Source organism: Rattus norvegicus, chromosome 17, assembly GCF_021556685.1.
Source record: "Rattus norvegicus strain SHRSP/BbbUtx chromosome 17, alternate assembly SHRSP_T2T, whole genome shotgun sequence".
NCBI classification, from domain to species: Eukaryota; Metazoa; Chordata; class Mammalia; order Rodentia; family Muridae; genus Rattus; species Rattus norvegicus.
This window is the reverse complement of record NC_141550.1, coordinates 21,504,911-21,521,362: the sequence shown is the minus strand read 5'-3', so window position 1 is coordinate 21,521,362 and position 16,452 is coordinate 21,504,911. Positions and strand designations below refer to the sequence as shown.

At 48.3% G+C, this 16,452-nt stretch overlaps 1 protein-coding gene across 25 annotated transcripts in view; it reads left to right on the top strand.

Moving 5' to 3' along the window:
* The window catches only part of Phactr1 (phosphatase and actin regulator 1), a 477,602-nt gene extending 461,759 nt beyond the window's left edge, over window positions 1-15,843 (top strand). For 12 of the 25 annotated variants that reach the window (XM_087590493.1, XM_087590499.1, XM_087590494.1 and 9 more), the window contains 5 exons: window positions 305-360; window positions 5,314-5,375; window positions 10,211-10,351; window positions 11,322-11,398; window positions 12,565-15,843. In XM_087590493.1, coding sequence (XP_087446619.1) covers window positions 305-360; window positions 5,314-5,375; window positions 10,211-10,351; window positions 11,322-11,398; window positions 12,565-12,580 — 352 coding nt within the window. In that variant the 3' untranslated portion in view covers window positions 12,581-15,843. 25 annotated transcript variants of the gene reach the window in all.
* The last annotated feature ends 609 nt before the right edge of the window (window positions 15,844-16,452 follow it).

Genomic DNA, 16,452 nt, shown 5'->3' with positions numbered 1-16,452 from the left:
TAAGAGGAAAGGCCTGGGCTAAGTTTCGGTCTCCTGGCCTGGGGGCACTGGAGGAACAGGGCTGGGGAGGGGCCTGCAGAGGGAGGGAGGGCAGCTTTGCGTGACCTGACGCAGGGTGCCCTTCCTGGGCCTTGAAATTGAGGAACCGAGGAGGCACCGGCTGGGAGTCAGTGTCTCAGAACACAGAATGGACAGTGGGCTCCAGCTGCTGACCCTGCCTGATGTATCTGCTAGGGCTGTGGAGATCACCGGCCCCGGAAGGATATGACATGGTCCAAAAACTTTTCTTGGATTTTTTTCGTAGGCGGCTAAGCCAAAGACCCACTGCAGAGGAACTGGAGCAGAGGAACATTCTGAAACGTAAGTTGGTTAAGCCCAGGGTGACCAGACCCTCAGGGCAGCCTTCCTGGGTGTGTAGTGGCTCATCGGGTCTCTCCCAGGGTCCATGGAAGCTCAGAAAACCTCTCCTGCGGGAGGTCTCATAGACACCAAGGATGAACCCTCTTCATAGCTGAGGACGACCTATGCCACTGGCTTCCCTGTTGTGGGTTAGGAACGTCCCCCAGCTGAAGCCAGAGCCCACCCTGAGCTAAGAGAAAAGCTAATAATCCAACAGAGGCATTTACTAGAAAAGGGTGATTCATAAAGAGAACCAGATTCACCTTCAGACCCAGACCGGCCTTTTAAACGTGACTTGGCTTTAATGACAAGTGTAAGGGAACTTTAAAAATAAGAACTAGGAAAGCCAGGGGCTGTTGGGGGAACCCCTCAGTCCCCTGAGCACCAGCTTCACAGAGGGAGAAAGCCTTGCTGAGCGAGCTTTGCTCTTGTCCTCCTAAGACTGGCCTGGCCGGCGGCATGCTTACACGATGCTCTCATTCAGAGAAAGCAGGCTGTGAGGAAGCCGTAGACGGGAAAGCGGGCCCCTTGTTCAGCTCAGGACACCGAGTAAGTTTGTACAGAGAATCTACTTGGTACTAAAACTATTTTAAAATGCAAAATAATGAAAGAAACCAGCCTTCCATGGACCCCCCCCCCAACGTGCCTCAGTTTAGTCATTTTTAGTTTTCATCAATCAAAGCCACGCCCACCAGACCCTTCCTGTCGTCCTTAGCCATAGTTTTCTTGTCACAACCAACAAATGATATGTTTATTCTAATTTCCCAGCCCCCCCTGAAAGCCATTCTAATTCCTATCCAGAGGAAAGCTGGACATCAGAAAGTAACTTACAAACGTTTGTGCGTGTGCACTTACACGAAATCACCTGAGCCGTTGCTCTAGGTGACTGGAAAAAAAGCCACTTAAGTGATGTTGTTTCTGATTGCACTTTCTACCCCTTCACCCGATGGTCTCGTGACCTGGCCAGCTGTCAGTGATTTGCTGAGGGAGGACGTTTGCATTTTTGCCTGGGCAGACTGTGATGGGCTCTGCAGCCCCTGTTAGGTACCCACCTGCTTGTCTGCCTTATCCTTTCTCCAAGGCACCTGTTAACAGTTTTCCAGGGTTTGGAGCAATCCTTACAGAACAGTGAGGTGTCCAGGGCTCTGTGTGTCGAGTTCTTTCTCTTGCATTTATTTAATTCATTGGTTGGGAGAGCATATGCCCATAGCACTCATTGCGGGGGGGGGGGGGGGGGGGGGGCGGGGGGCGGGGGGGGCGGGGTCAGAGGACAATTTACAGGAGTCATTCTCTCCCTCTGCCGAGTGAATCCATGGGATCAAACTTGGGTTGTCAGGTTTAGTGGCAAGAACCTTTACGCACTGAGTCATCTCACCAGCCCTAGTTTATTTTTAAACCTGTGAGCGCCCTTCAAAATGTCTAAGTTTGCCCAAGTGTGGTGCCACAGACCGGTAATCCCAGCGCTGGAAGACTGTGTGGAAAGTTGGTAGAGTGTGAGGTGTTCTAGTCAGCCTAGGTTATAATATAGCAAGACCCTGTCTCAAAGCAAAAGTTTCTAAATGTACTTTTTCTGTACGATTCAATAGCCTACAACTTTGTCAGAGATTCCTGCAGTTGGGGAAGTCCTGGGTCTTTGAGGTGTTTCCTTTTTGCCCTGTGCAGACACCTGCTCCATTATAAAGTTTCTATTGTTGATGAGAAAAGTAGGAAAGAGAAATCTGATTCCTCAAATCAGAAATCAGATAATCCTGTTTCCTCCATACCTTCCTCTGTGCTGAGTGAGTGCTTCCTCCACCCCTCCCAGCTGTCCTGAGTGCCTAACCTCCACAGCACACCGGCTGGCCCTGGCTTGTGTCACTGTAAATAGTTTCCCTGGGAAGCAGTGAGGCTTAGGGAAAGAGGGTTCCCCACCCCCACGCCCCCTCCCATCCCCCTCCCACATCTGGTCTGCCCAGATGCTAAGGAATCAAACCCAGCCCAGCACTGTTTGCTTGTTGGTTTGATGGCTTTTGTTTTATTGTTGATTCCTTGAATCTAACCAGCCCTGGGAGACCTAACAGGGGAATTTGTGTGACTGTTACTGAGTTTTAACAAATTTCTCCGCCTTCCCCATGTCAAATAGCTACAAATTCAGGCACCGCTTAACCAAATTAAAACAGACTGACCATCTCTCAGTTTCAAAACCTTTCGGAGAGGCACCTGTTCTCCCTGCATGCTGGTCCTTTATTTTTCAAGATTTGTTTTCTGGGTTTATTGTTTAATCTACTTGAGTGGAGGGTTTATCGGTCTTCTTCTTCTTTGGGGGAGAGCTGGTTTGCTTTTGTTGTCTTGGTTTTAGTTTTGGTTTTCTGTTGGTCACCTGTAGCCCCAGGCTTGGCCTTAAACTTGGTAAATATCCAAAGATGCCTTTGAACCCACATTTCCTGCTTCTACCCTCAACATGCTGGGATTGCATATGTCACCACACCCCGCACCTATTTAATTCTTACATAAGAAATGTCAAGAGGTATTTGCAAATACCCCCCCCCCCAATAATCAGTTCTAGAACTTACCTTCTGGGCTTTGAACTGGAAGAGGAGCTGGAAGAGGCCCGGCTTGGTCTGCAGTCCCACCCTGCCCAGCCTCATAAGCAAGCCCTCTCTTTGTTAAGTAGCCACTAGGGCCCCATGTGTGTCTGAGCACATAATGAATTCTGGGAGTGGGCACCATGACGATGACATCACTGGACTTTCCTGGCCTCTCTTCTCAGTTGCCTAGTGGGATTACCTTGGTATCCTCTACCTGAGAATTCATGACACTGGGTTTGTAAACCACTTTGAGCTAATGATATGGACACCATAGGTGATAGTTTATGACCCGCCCTTCTGAGAATCTACTTAAGAGATGAAGGCTCCCACTCTGGGTCATCTCCAACACAAAACACCCACCCCCATGGCTCGGAAGGGGCCTGTAGGTGAGGAGTGAGGTCAGACCCAGTAATGAGAAGGAGGACCAGCCTGAAACAACTTGTGACAACAGGAAAAACCAAAGGTCTGAGCTATTTGACTGGTGAGCCGTATCATGGGTGACTGGTGGCTGGTGGCTTCTCTCTCTGGAGCTTTCATGACTTCATTTGGAAACCCAGAATGGTAGCTTACATGGTCTCGAAGTTTCAACATGACACCCAAGCTTCCTCTAGGATGGACTGCAAGGCCACCTTTCTTCTATCCTTCCTTCCCACCCCACTCCACTCCAACCCCATATAAGTGTAGCTGACTGCCTGGAGTCTGCCTCCAAATTAAGTCCCCGATGGATTGATTCATGCTAAGATGTTAATGGCTGGCTTGTTTCCCAGATTTTAACACAGAGTAATTTACTTTTTTTTTTTTTAAATGTCAGCCTTTGGGTTTCCCATCTTCTGAGTATTGCTCTCTGCTTCCCAACTTACCTGTGACAGGTTATTTCATACTGAGATAGTAATGGGTGTTATAGGTTTTTAGCAGAGAGGTGTGTGTGTGTGTGTGTGTGTGTGTGTGTGTGTGTGTGTGTGTGTGGAGTAAGGAAACACTGGGAAGAAAACAGGGCAGTTAAATCCAGAGGAAGGGACATTTGTGGTAGGTACTAGCACTGTGGAAGCTCTGGTAGCCCATTCCACAGGAAGAGTGGGTACTTCCCGTGCTGCCCGTACAAGGTCCTGATTCCCACAGGCAAGTGGGGACACAAAACTGTACCCTGGGGGTGTCACTCATGGCTCTTAGTCCTGTTCTGAATTGCCACCATTTGTCGCCAGAAGAAGCCACGGCCACCTTGGTTACAACTCACTAGAACTGTCTGTTGCTGACTTCCTGGGGTGGCAAGAGGGGGAGGTGGGACTTTAATCATACCCTCCCCATCTCGGTTTCTGTGCACTGAGATGTTCTTCCTTGAAAGACCCACGCCGTGCTGAGACCTCTAGAAGCCACAGCAGGATTTTTAACAAAACAGTGGAGTTGCAGAAACAATATCTGACAGCCATGATTACAAAATGGGAACGCAGGTATCCCAGGCAAGCTTAAGGGACACTGTGCCCAAACCAACCCATAGTTTACTTTTGCTGATGCTCTCCTAATGTCCCATGGGTGAGGATCTCACACCTTCTGTGACACTAGTTGGCAATCGTGGTATTTTTCAAATCAGAGGGTACCAGGTTGATGACTCTGCCTCCACAGAGACCAAGGAACCCTTCCAAGGTAGTCTGCTTATCGTCCCTCAGCTCAGACAGAGAAAAGGCCCAAGGTCCCTACCCTTCTTCCTGCTCCCTTCCCTGGACCCTTACTATAGTTCTTTAAACTCTGACAGGCCAGTTGCCAATATATTGATCTGGGAACATTTGGTCTCTGAAGTGTGCAAGTCCAAATGCAGGCAAGTACGGTCCACACTCCGGCCTCACACATGTTCTGTGGACTTCTCAGAATATTTAAAGAATTAACGGAATCAGGGCTTGTGAGAGGGGAGAGTTCTGAAGTCAGTACAAGCAGCCTTTCGGGTTGCGGTTGCCTCTGTCGGGTGTCATTCCTACAGCAAACAGGTCGAGTTATGTCTTCTCTCCTGCCCTATAAGGCTCCAGACTCTAGGGCCACACACAACAAGCCCTTTCAGCCTCTTAGAAGCTCTAAAGGGCAGGCACAAGGTCTACACCTTTTTCAAAGATGGCGTCCTTGATCTTCCCCAAATGTCTGTCACTGCCAACAGTGCTCCCACACTTCTGAAACATGCTCCATGACTTACATTGCTCATCCCAGCATCCCTGCCTGGGCTCCAAGGATGCAGGAAGATGAAGCCAGGACCCTGCAGGCATAAGGATAACTAGGGGAAGGGATCTGAGTGCTTGGACCAGAGCCTGGGTGTGGGTGACACCATGCACCGTAATCAGGAACATCTTCCATATATTTTCAGCTCGGAATGAACAAGAGGAGCAGGAGGAGAAGCGGGAAATAAAGAGGAGGCTGACTCGCAAGGTAAGCCGGTCCCCCTTCCCCAAAGCCGCTCACCATACCTTGACTTCCAGCAGCCTTGAGGACTTTGAAGCCCCTTGACCACAGTTCTCAGACTTGCTCACACCGTTCTTGGGGATAATGGTCAACTCGCCTCTAACTTATTCTCTGGGTATCCAACTCCTTAGGCATTGGTGGGCACCAGGAATACATGGTATACAGACACATCTGCAGACAATACACCCATATACCTAGAAGTAAATGAATAAAAAAAAAACTAATCTTAAGAAAAGCAGATTCGTATATTTTAACTCCACCACACCACTGGGAACTCATTGTGAAAGCAGGAGGGTTTCTGTGAGTTCCAGGCTAGTCAGAATGAGTTCCGGGTCATCGAGAGTTACATAGTTGCAACCCTGTGGAAAGAGGGAAAGAAGGGAAGGAGGGAGGGGTGGAAGAGGGGAGAGGGAGGGGGAAATGTAGTAGTTCAATATGGACACAATGACTAATGCCTATAATCTCAGCTCAACCGAAGGCTGAGATTACCCCGAGTTCAAGGCTAGCCTGAGCCCCACAGGTAATGAACTATAGGCTATTTTGTCAAAAAAAAAAAAAATAAGAAGAATAAGAAGAATGTTTTTTAAAGGTAGTTTAAATACAATACTGTCCTTTGCTATTGTTTTAGGGAGTTGTTACTTTCTCCTTTCCCCCATTACTACCTGTTGAAATTGAAAAAACGATTTGAATGTCTTCTGATAAATTCAGTTGGAATTACTGGATCAGGAAAAATACAAAAAGGACTGATGCATTGAGTTAAGACGTTTGGAAAATACTCCAAACTCCTTACAGCTGGAGCTTTGCTACATTTTCAACCCCTCAAACAGAGGCTATTGCCGTGCTGTGTAAACCCACAGATCTTTCTTTTGAGAAAAAAAAAAAACAACTTGAATAATAAACGTGAAAGTATTCTTGGGTCCTGTTGAAGGTTGAACTAATTGATAGCACACAGGATATAACACTCCCTGCATCTCCCTGAAGTGTTTTCAATCAGCCCCCTGCAGTGGCCATCTTGAAAAAAGGGTACTTGGTCTTAAAGATGGTGAAGAGACCCATTAAGGTGAATTCTAGAGATGCACTTTAGTGACTCCTTTTCCCCGGGAACATTACAGATTAGAGATGCTGAGGTCCTGAGAGGCCACGCCACTTATGCAGGAGGTAATTTGGGTTTCTCAACACCCTCTCTCCCCAAAACCAGCCCAAACACTGGTGGCAAGCCAAATGCCAAGCTAATTAAAGGAAGGGAATAAACAAAGGCCTGGCTGACGGGTGGCACCACACTGAGGGGAGGAGAACAGAAGCTGAATGGCCTCACTTTGGCCAGTTGTTCTACCCCCCCCAACCTCCCAACCCCCACCACCACCACCCCACACCCCACCCTACTCCCACCCCTGTCTTTGGTGGAAAGGTGCATTCACTGGTGAGCCTGGGTAAGGGGTAGGAGGTGAGGGAGGGAATACATTCATTTGTTCTAAGAAAGTCAAAGACATTGAGAAAACAGCTCAAATCCGGTTTATTGAGTTCATTGGAACTGATGGCTGAACACCCCCCTCCCCAACACACACACACAACACACACAGATTTTCCCAAAGTTAAGATGGTTTGATAAAAGGTAGTTATGGCAAATAACTCAGACATCAGGAGAGCATGGTGGCTCAGGCCTCTTCTCCCACTCTGGAATTCTAAGGCAGGGGCATTGCTGTGAGCGTGAGGTCAACCTGGGGTATAATAACAAGTTTCAGCCCAACCCAGGCTACATGGTAATACCTTGTCTCAAAAAAAAAAAAAGGATTATTTAAACAGCTATCCAATTCTTATCTCTTAAGAAAAGGTTGTACGTCGTCCAAACAAAACTTTGACTGTAACTGCATAGTCTTGTAGTGGAGGGAGCAGGAGTTTTGCTTCTCACACTTCTGTCCCCCAGGGCGATGATGACACCTGCAACCTTATTCACTAATAGCCCCTAGATTTTGCAGTTACCGTCATTGTCTCCCCCACCTGCCCGTGTCAGTCCCACTCCCACAAGGGCAATCACCTTGTAATTCCAGCATTTCCAGTCCTCAAAGGCTTCCATGCAGTCAAAACTAGTGACCTTGAGGGACAGGAATGAATGTTCCAGGAGACAGAGGGAATGTGGAATCCGGAAATTGGTTTCATATTTCTCTGGGTCTGCAGAACACTGTGCCCACCTGCTGGGCCAGAATGCAGATGGGGAACACAGCTCACCCTGGCTCTGGGCAAAGGCTCTTCCCCAGGAATCTTTATCATACCAAAACCAGATGCCAGAGCTGGTGACTGCTTATAGCCTCAGCCCTCAGATTCCTTTAATAAAATCCTATTGAATTTTAATATGCTAGTGAAAAAAAATAAAAATAAAACCCAGGGGCTGGTGTTGATACCAACAGACCAAGTCATTTTCGGTAACTAAATTGAAAACATAAAAGTTATATGCTAAAAATAAATGCCTGGCTCCCTCCTCCCAAAAATTAGAATTTAGAGTTGGAATGACAGAGTGTTTACCTACCATGAGCCAGCCCTGGGATCCGTCCCACCACTACAACCCAAGAAACGGCAGCTCCCTCATTGAAAGCCTACATGATGGGAGGAAGGGACAAGTTGGGGAAGGGCAGGGGTACACTTGGGGTTTGGGTTGTATTTCTGTAGACTTTGGGTCTCAGTTCATTGGTGCCTTTTTTTCACGTTTTGTGGTTGCATGTGATTACAGCTGGCACGATTTACACAAATGCCACTCTTTCTCCCTTCTCCCCATCCAAGTTCCTCAGAAAAATGGACTTTGGTCACAAAGATTGTCTCCTCGGTATCTAGGGAGGACCTCAGGCTTTGGGTGTGGAGAGCTATGTGCTCATTGAAGAGAGTTCTGAAAGAGTCTGGCTAGTGTCGGATTCACACGCCTCCCAAGACCCCCTGGACCACAATCTGTACTGTCCATATGTGTCCCCTCCCAGAACATAAGCATGATACTATGTTTATTTGATAGAATGTGATAGTGGTGGAGCATTGGGACATAGAAAGCGCCCCTGTCCTTGACTTCTTTTTTTTTTCTTTTTCTTTTTTTTTTTTTTTTTTTTTTTTCGGAGCTGGGGACCAAACCCAGGGCCTTGCGCTTGCTAGGCAAGCGCTTTACCACTGAGCTAAATCCCCAACCCCCCTTGAAGACTTCTATCATCATGTCCACTGTTCTCTCAGATTCTGCCGATAGCCAGGCAGCTGGTAAAAACCAGACCAGTTTATTTATTCATTTCCTCTTCTTAAGATGGTGGGTTGGGGCGGGGAGATCAGATAGACTCTTGCTAGGGTAGCACAAACTAGCCCTGGATTCACCATGTATGTAGCCCAGGCTGGCCTTGAACTCTAGATCCTCTGGCCTTAAGCTCTTGAGTGCTGAGACTGAAGGCTAGCCCAGTGTGTGGTTGGTTGGCTTTGGTTTTTTTTTTAAACCCCGGGACAAATTCTGTTAGCTCTCTTATTTCAAAGAGAACACTTTGATGCCAAGGCGGGCATCATTTCAACTTCTAGCAATCGTGGCCTCACAACTTAGGAAACTCTTCTCCTGTGACACGAAGCCCACAGAAACCCCCGGGGCCTCTGGACAGACTACAAGCCCTACCAGGGTCTACACATGAGCCAGTTCCATCATCACGGGGCCTCCCTGGAGCTTCCTCTTCTAGCCATGAGGCAGCCACAGGCTTGCCTGGCTCTGCCTTCGCTCTCATCACCAGGCACTTCCCTGTATAATGGTAGCAGGCTGTCACCCCACTGTGCCACAGCAGCAGCACGCCGCAACATTCCAGTGCCAGCCAAGGGCATCCAGCAGAGAGCTGTGTGGCAGTCAGAACGGCCAGAATAATTGGAATTTGTTGTTTGTTTTAATAGGCCAGCGCCGTAAGACTCTATCTGACTGCCCTCTTCTATTAATAGCAGTCAACAGTCTAGGACTCGGAGGAAAGATTGTTTTTAAATAACATTGGTTGAACATGAGTTGACAGCATCGTAAAGGGAGCGGTTGGCCGTGTTGCTCCAGAAGAAATAAGCCGGTGACAGGGAAAGATAATAGAAATGTCAGCTTTCTGTCGCTAAAGGACAGAGGAAGGGTGCTCAGAGGGGGAAATGCCAGGAGACAGCTAACTGAACATGATTTTCAGTTTCCTCCTTCCTCACAAAGTTCGTTCTCCATGGTATAAATGTGGCATCATTCAACTCTGTGTCGGCTCACCAACCTTACAGGTGACCTTCTGGAAGAAACCCTCAAAACTCCTAACATACCCCATCCCCTCAGGCCAGAGGCTTCTACTATTTGCAAATGCTTGTCTGTGTGCCTAAAACACACAGGCACATATGCATCTGTAGACACACGTGGGTATATGTGTCTACATAATGCGTATGTGCGCACACACATATATGTTATAAACCCATTCTGCAGACTGCGCTTAATTCAAGACAGAGATGTCAACTTGCCAATCCAAGTTTAGACAGAATCTTTGCTTAAGGTGCCTGTCTCCCACTGGGTGGAGGACAGACAGAGAAAATCTACAGCAGGCACCCGCAGCTACACAGACAGCCAAGATCGATTAAAAAAAGACAGGCTGTTGGGTAGTTGAAAGAGACAATAAGGCTCCCAGAATCCCAGAGCTAGGCACGCAGGGTTCTGCCCCCCTCTCCATCTTGCTCTCTAACACATCAGGTGTCTTCCTGGGCTCATTTTCCACATCTACGAGTTTGTGCATGGAACCATGGTCTAAAGTCATCTGTTGACTGGGCCGCACCTTTCTCCCTCCCTGCAGCTCAGCCAAAGACCCACGGTGGAAGAACTCCGGGAGAGGAAGATCCTTATTCGTTTCAGTGACTATGTGGAGGTGGCAGACGCCCAAGACTATGACCGAAGGGCGGACAAGCCATGGACCCGCCTCACCGCTGCAGACAAAGTAAGCAGAGGCCGTGAGAAAAGGAGATCGTTATCTGTAGGGAGGGCAGTAGCCCTGCCTCAGCCGTACCTTAAAACCGCTGCATCCTCTAAGCTGCTCACAGGAGCCATCTGGGTGACCTGTTGCAAAGTCTCCCAGTCTGTTTTTCATTTGGAGGACACAGAACAGGCACAATAGTGCGTTTACTTCCTAGGAGAAAGGAAGGACAGTATCTTGTTCTCTTTGCTGTGGCTGTGACAGAATATTTGAGACCTGATATTTTGTACAGAAAGGTCATTTAAAGACTCTGGAATCTAGAAAGCTCAAGGTCAGGCAGCCTCATCTGGTGAGACCCTCACTCAGCTACACGATGGGACATAAATCAGGAGGAAAGACACGTACCAGAGAGAAAACATAGCAAGTCTTACTTTGTAGCCATTCCATCCTCCTTTAACTGATCCTGTCGTCTAATAAAGGCACGGTCCCTCTTAACAACCGATTACCCCTGAGAGGCTCCACCACCGCTCCACACGGTGGCATTGAGAAATAGAGGTTTGACCCAAGATCCTTCAGTCCCCCCCATAGCATGTCAGGGGACTGTACCCAGAAAGACAGAATGACCCAGGACCAGGCCCCGAGCCATTCTTAACATGAGCCCACAGCCTTATCACTCACTGGCTCTGTGTGTCCTGACACCTCTCCGGGCATCCAGTGGGAGAATTGCAAAAGGGAGGTGACATCAAAGTCACTATGTAGGCCGTCTGTAACCCCACAGGATACATAGGGTGCAGAGACCTCATAAAGCACGGCCAGCTCCATTAGACCCTCATGGCATTCCCAAAGAAGGGAAATCCTGGAAGCTTTGACAGAACACCCCAGGTGACAAGTATTTTGTATCCAATAGTGCGGGAGAACAAAAGTACTGTTAGACTTGACAAACAGGGATGCCCTCCCGCCTCTTCAGCATACTGACCAGCTGCTATTCTTCCAGGCTGCCATTCGGAAGGAACTCAATGAGTTTAAAAGTACCGAAATGGAAGTCCACGAGTTAAGTAGACACTTAACCAGGTTAGTACTGAGGGCACCGGCTTGCACATCCCAGCACCACAGAACGACCCTTGTTTTCCCGTTTTTTGACCTTACTTGATTTTTGTTTGAACACAGCTGACCTGGCTCTCATTACATAGCCTAGACTGCCCAGGAACTTAAAGCAATCCTCCAGCCTCAGCCTCCTGGGGTGCTAGCCTTGCAGGTGTGTGACACCATGCCCAGTTATGTCAATATTTACTCTCAAGCAAATGATCTTTTTTTGTCCTGGATCACCAAGTGGGTTTTGTGGCTAATATGGGAGAAGATACGAGAGAAGGACATCAAGTCCTACTTTTAAGTTAATAGAATGAGAGCAGTGAGCCTACTTCCAGCACTGGGGAGGAAGAGTTAGACAGATCTCGGTTGAGTTTGTGGCCAGCCTGGTCTACGTAGTGAATTGTAAGCCTGCCAGGGCTCCACCCAATGCAACAAAACAAAAGCAAAACAACAAAAGAGGTTTTGAAGAAAACAAATCCTCAGGTAAAGAATGTTAAAAAACGTTAAAGGCCCAGGCAAAGAGTCACCCTCTGCCTTTTAGTTCACTCCAATGTAAACTCTGACAAGTGTTGGGTGACCCCAAAGTGAGTTTTTATAAAAACCGATAAGGGCGCTCCCAACATACAGCAGCAGAGACCGAGTCTGGGCAGAATACCAAAGTAGCTCACAGGGCCACCAAAGAGCACTCTGTCACCCTGGGCTCTTCTACCAAGCAGTCTTGTCTAATGTCACTTGGGAAAAATGAGCCGCAGAAGGAATTAGCTATGTGGGGTGTTAGTAACTAAGCTTCTGGCTTTGCTAACCACTCCTTTGGAGACCATGTGCAGAAAGAAACAGGACTTTATCAATGTACCTACTGCCAGACTCAGACACACCATTAGGACCTCCATCTTGCTTACATTCAGGAGTCCTAGTGCAACAACCCCCCGACACCCCAGTTTTTGGAGCTCCAAAGACTCCCCTCTTTGGGCTCTAGATGAGTTCTGTGGAGTTCAAGGGCTTGGGGTGCCGCTTTGTGTTTGTGTCATGGGTGGAAGGTCACTACAGCGTCACTGTTACAGCCAGGGTATCTGAGGAGGGAAAGACACTGTTGTGGGATCTGGGCCTCCGCCATCCCCTGGGCCTTGACAAAGTTCCTTGTTTCCCAGGTTTCATCGACCTTAACAGTGGGATTACTCTTGAGTGCTCTGCTGTCTTCAAAACATAAATTTCTAAGAACCATAAGTGCTGACGTCTGTCCACTTCCCCGTCACCATGTAAATCCGAACTGCCTTTTTTTAAAAAAAAAAAAGAAAAAAGAAAGAAGGAAAGAAAAAAAGAGAGAAAAGAAAGAAGAACAAGAAAGAACGAAAGGAAATACAACCAGGATTCTGTGTGCAGGAACACCACGGTGAGCGCTCCTCCGAGTTGCTGGCACCACTTCTGCTACAGAAAGGTGTCCCAGCCCCCGTCAGGACAACCTGAGGATTGTCCAGAAACTGCTTCATCCCCTCTATCCAGACTCAGCAAGCACCACATTGGTTCAGTCTTCGGTGAACCGCTTCCTCACAAGGGACTGTTGGCCAGAGTCCAAAGAAGCCAAGGGCTTGGCGTGGGAATGGCTAGGTGAAAGTCATAATCCAGCTGCCCTTCTAGATTCCACCAGATATGTGGGCTCCAGATGGGGCATCAACTTTGGGGGCCCTTGAGAGGGGGATGCTGGGAAGGGGGGATGACCTCTCAGCCCCCACCCCCCTGACTCGCACACACATGCACAGGCACACACAGGAATGAACATGTGTACACACAAACACACGTGCTTTTTCTTCAGCTGTGTCCTGGGGCAGCCTGTGCTGGCACTTTGATCATAAGTCTGTGTGTTGTGGGCATAGGAGGCTAAACTGAACATGGACTCTGACTCCCAACCCAAACAGAAATGCCTTCCAGAAGACTCTGGTAGGGATAGTGGCTGTCTGCTCAGTTCACATTCATTGACCAGCTTATGTTCAGAAAGCCCAGGGCCATGGGGTGATCTAATGCTTAAATGCCCTTGCTGAGACTCCCTGTGATATTCATGAGTATGAACTGACCAGGGGCTAGGGTCATAAACTCCATGGCCCACGTTTTTCTTTGGCCCTGGAAACACACCTAGGACAGTGGTGATGTGGCTTGGCAGTTAATAGCTTCTGAGTACCAATGCACGGAGGCCAGTGCAGGGGACCAACATCCCACTGCCATTCCAGAGCCTTCCACTCTTCTGTCTTTGCACTGAAGAGTTTCTGCAGAGAGATCCACATCTCAGCAGGGTTAGCATTGGGCAAAACGTTGCCAGCCATGACTGTCTGTGGTGTCCCTGACTGCTCCACTTATCCAGAGAGACCTTGTCCCTGCCTCCCCTCTCAGAATATGCCTCCAGTTGCCCTGTTGACAGGACCCCTGAAGGGTTGGATATGCACTGAGGGAAAGGCACCCTAGACTCTAAGGAGTCCTCTGCAGCACTGTTTTTCTTCCGAACCAAGCTCACAGACCCTTGGGTGCAAAGTTCTGCCCCAAACCCCCCCCCCGGGGTGTGTCCAGCTTTCAGAGTCACCACGATGTCACTAGGTGACAGCTTACTCCCTAACCCATCTGGCATTTAGAAAGATGCCAGATGGCCAGCCTGGCCAACCACAAAAGAGTTATCCCCTTGTCAAACCAGTTGGGACCGTGTTACTCTTAGGATGCAGCCTAAGTGAGGCCATTCAATTCTCTGGAGCGTTGACGGTCAGTTGCTAACCCAGGAAGCAGAGTTAGAGGAAAGCTTAGATCAGCCCTACAGGTAGGGCTGCCGCTCTCCTGGCACCGTCTGGATGGAGTACACCTCTATCCAGAGCAAAGACAACACCATTACTGGTTATTATTATTATTATTATTATCATTATTATTATTATTAATTTGAATGTCCAGAGAGGTATTCAGGGAAAATGTAGTGGGGATTTTAGCATGGCCGTACACACGGTCTTCCCAAAAGGCTTACTGACTTTTGAATGTGTACATGGTAGAAGGAAAGATGCAGAAATCTTTCCCTGAACTTCCCTAGGGTGGAGATAGGCACATGTTCTGGGTAGAGGTCCCTGCCTGGCCAGGCCTGAGGGCTGTACTTCCTCTTATTAAATCAGCAGCTGTACTTCAGGCTGCTGTGGTGGCCAAGCCTGATAGGCCTTCCCCAGCCAGGAAGAGTCCTGAGGAACTCCTCCCACAAAGGCCCATGGCTTCCCTGCTGGCTTTGGTTCTAGGGCCCTTCTGACTGCCTGGGAACAGAAATCCCAAACTCACCTACTCTCTGCTGCTAATCAGCAGCCTTCGTTGTTCCCCATCCCCTTGGCGCGCCCTGAGATGGCCCTTCTCTTTACATACGGAAGAAACTGGACAGAATGTCCACACTGCTTCCTTCAGGGAACATTTGCAGAAGTCACTTGCTCAGAGTTAGGGGAGTGCCTTCAGAGTTAGTGTCACAGCCTTCGGGGATGGTTCCTACCCAGGCTCGGCAGCCTCCCCAGCTGTAGGACAGTACTTCCGCTCTCCTGAAAGCCCGGACTCAGTCTTCAGAGAGCTGTAACCACACGTTTCCCCCACTTTGTTAGGACAACTGAAGTGACTCGAATTGTTCCCAAAGTTGACAATTTGACATTAATTACAGGGGTGGGGGAATAAAACGCAAGCTAGACGGCTTAAAACATCCCTTTCTGGAAAAAGCTGCAGTTTGCAAGCGAGTTCATCCTGAGCCTGCGCCGTCCCCATCTGAGCCCTGTAGACTTTGGGTTAGCAGGAAAGGAGAAAGTGAAATGTGTCAGACCTTAGGTTTTTCTCTCAAAAGCAGGCATTGCGGAACCCCCATCCCAGTCCACTCTCCTGACAGAGGAGCCCACTGCTAATAAACTGGCTTTTCCAAAATCTGGATCACTTCATTCCCCAGACCCCCTAGAAGCCCTGCCAGGTTTTTAAACTGCGAGCCTTTCCACCAGTAGAGAAACCAAACCACTCAAGGGTCAGTGTGAGGAGACACTCCGAGTTTCTTTTTCTCCTGCTTATGAACACGTCTTTGTACTTTTGGAATGAGCATCGTAGTGTGTCGCTTCGATGAATGGGATCCCAGGTTCTCCCTGTGCACAGCCAGTAGGCAGATGTCACCTTTGGTGACTTCTTCCTCCCTTGAGTCTGTTCCTCCCCCAAGCAGGTTGCTTTCTCCAGTTGCTTCCTGGTGTCTGTACATAGTTCGTCTTTGTATAGGAGTGATTGTGGTGACCGTCGATCCCGCACCCTCCCGGGGTTCTAACTTAACAGACGACGGCTATACGAGGAAGATGCTGTACATAGAATATAAATTAAACTGGATCTCTGTGGCCTAGGTTTTGTACATACAGAAACTGCATGGTGTTTAAATTATTGTTTCTCTCTGATGATGTATGCAGTTTCTTTAAAAACAAGCCAAACCAAAAAAAAAAAAAAAGTTTAAAAAAAAAAAAAAGCTTTGACTACTGTGTTGTTTTATCGACCGTCAGCAGGGACCACTAAAAATAGTTGGACTGGGGAAGGGTTGGCCAAGGGGAGGGAGGAAGGTCACCAGTTTCTGGGGAGACCAGCAAGCTCATGTTTGTGGCAGCATTCGGGGTTGGGGGCGGCACTGGTGCGCATAGATTAACTTTCTAGAACGTTTGTATCTTCAACCATTTTGGGCACTTCGAAAATCTCCCAAACCTCTGTTCCTGAACAATCTGGGGAGAGCGAATATAAATTAGCGTTTAGGTAAGTCACTCAGAGGCCTTCGAAACTATGGGGGAGATTTCATCTGTGCTGAATGCACACTTATCATACATATGTATATATCATATGATACAGTGCCTACTGACCCCACAAATACACAGCATCAGGTACTAAGATTTCACGCGTAAGGTTAGATGTCCAACAATCCCAGGTAAATGATGTGATGGTTTTATACCAGGGAGTCGAGCAGCCCCAGATCTGAGACAGGAATGGCCCTGGAATTCCACAGACAGACAACTAACTGCATATCCGCG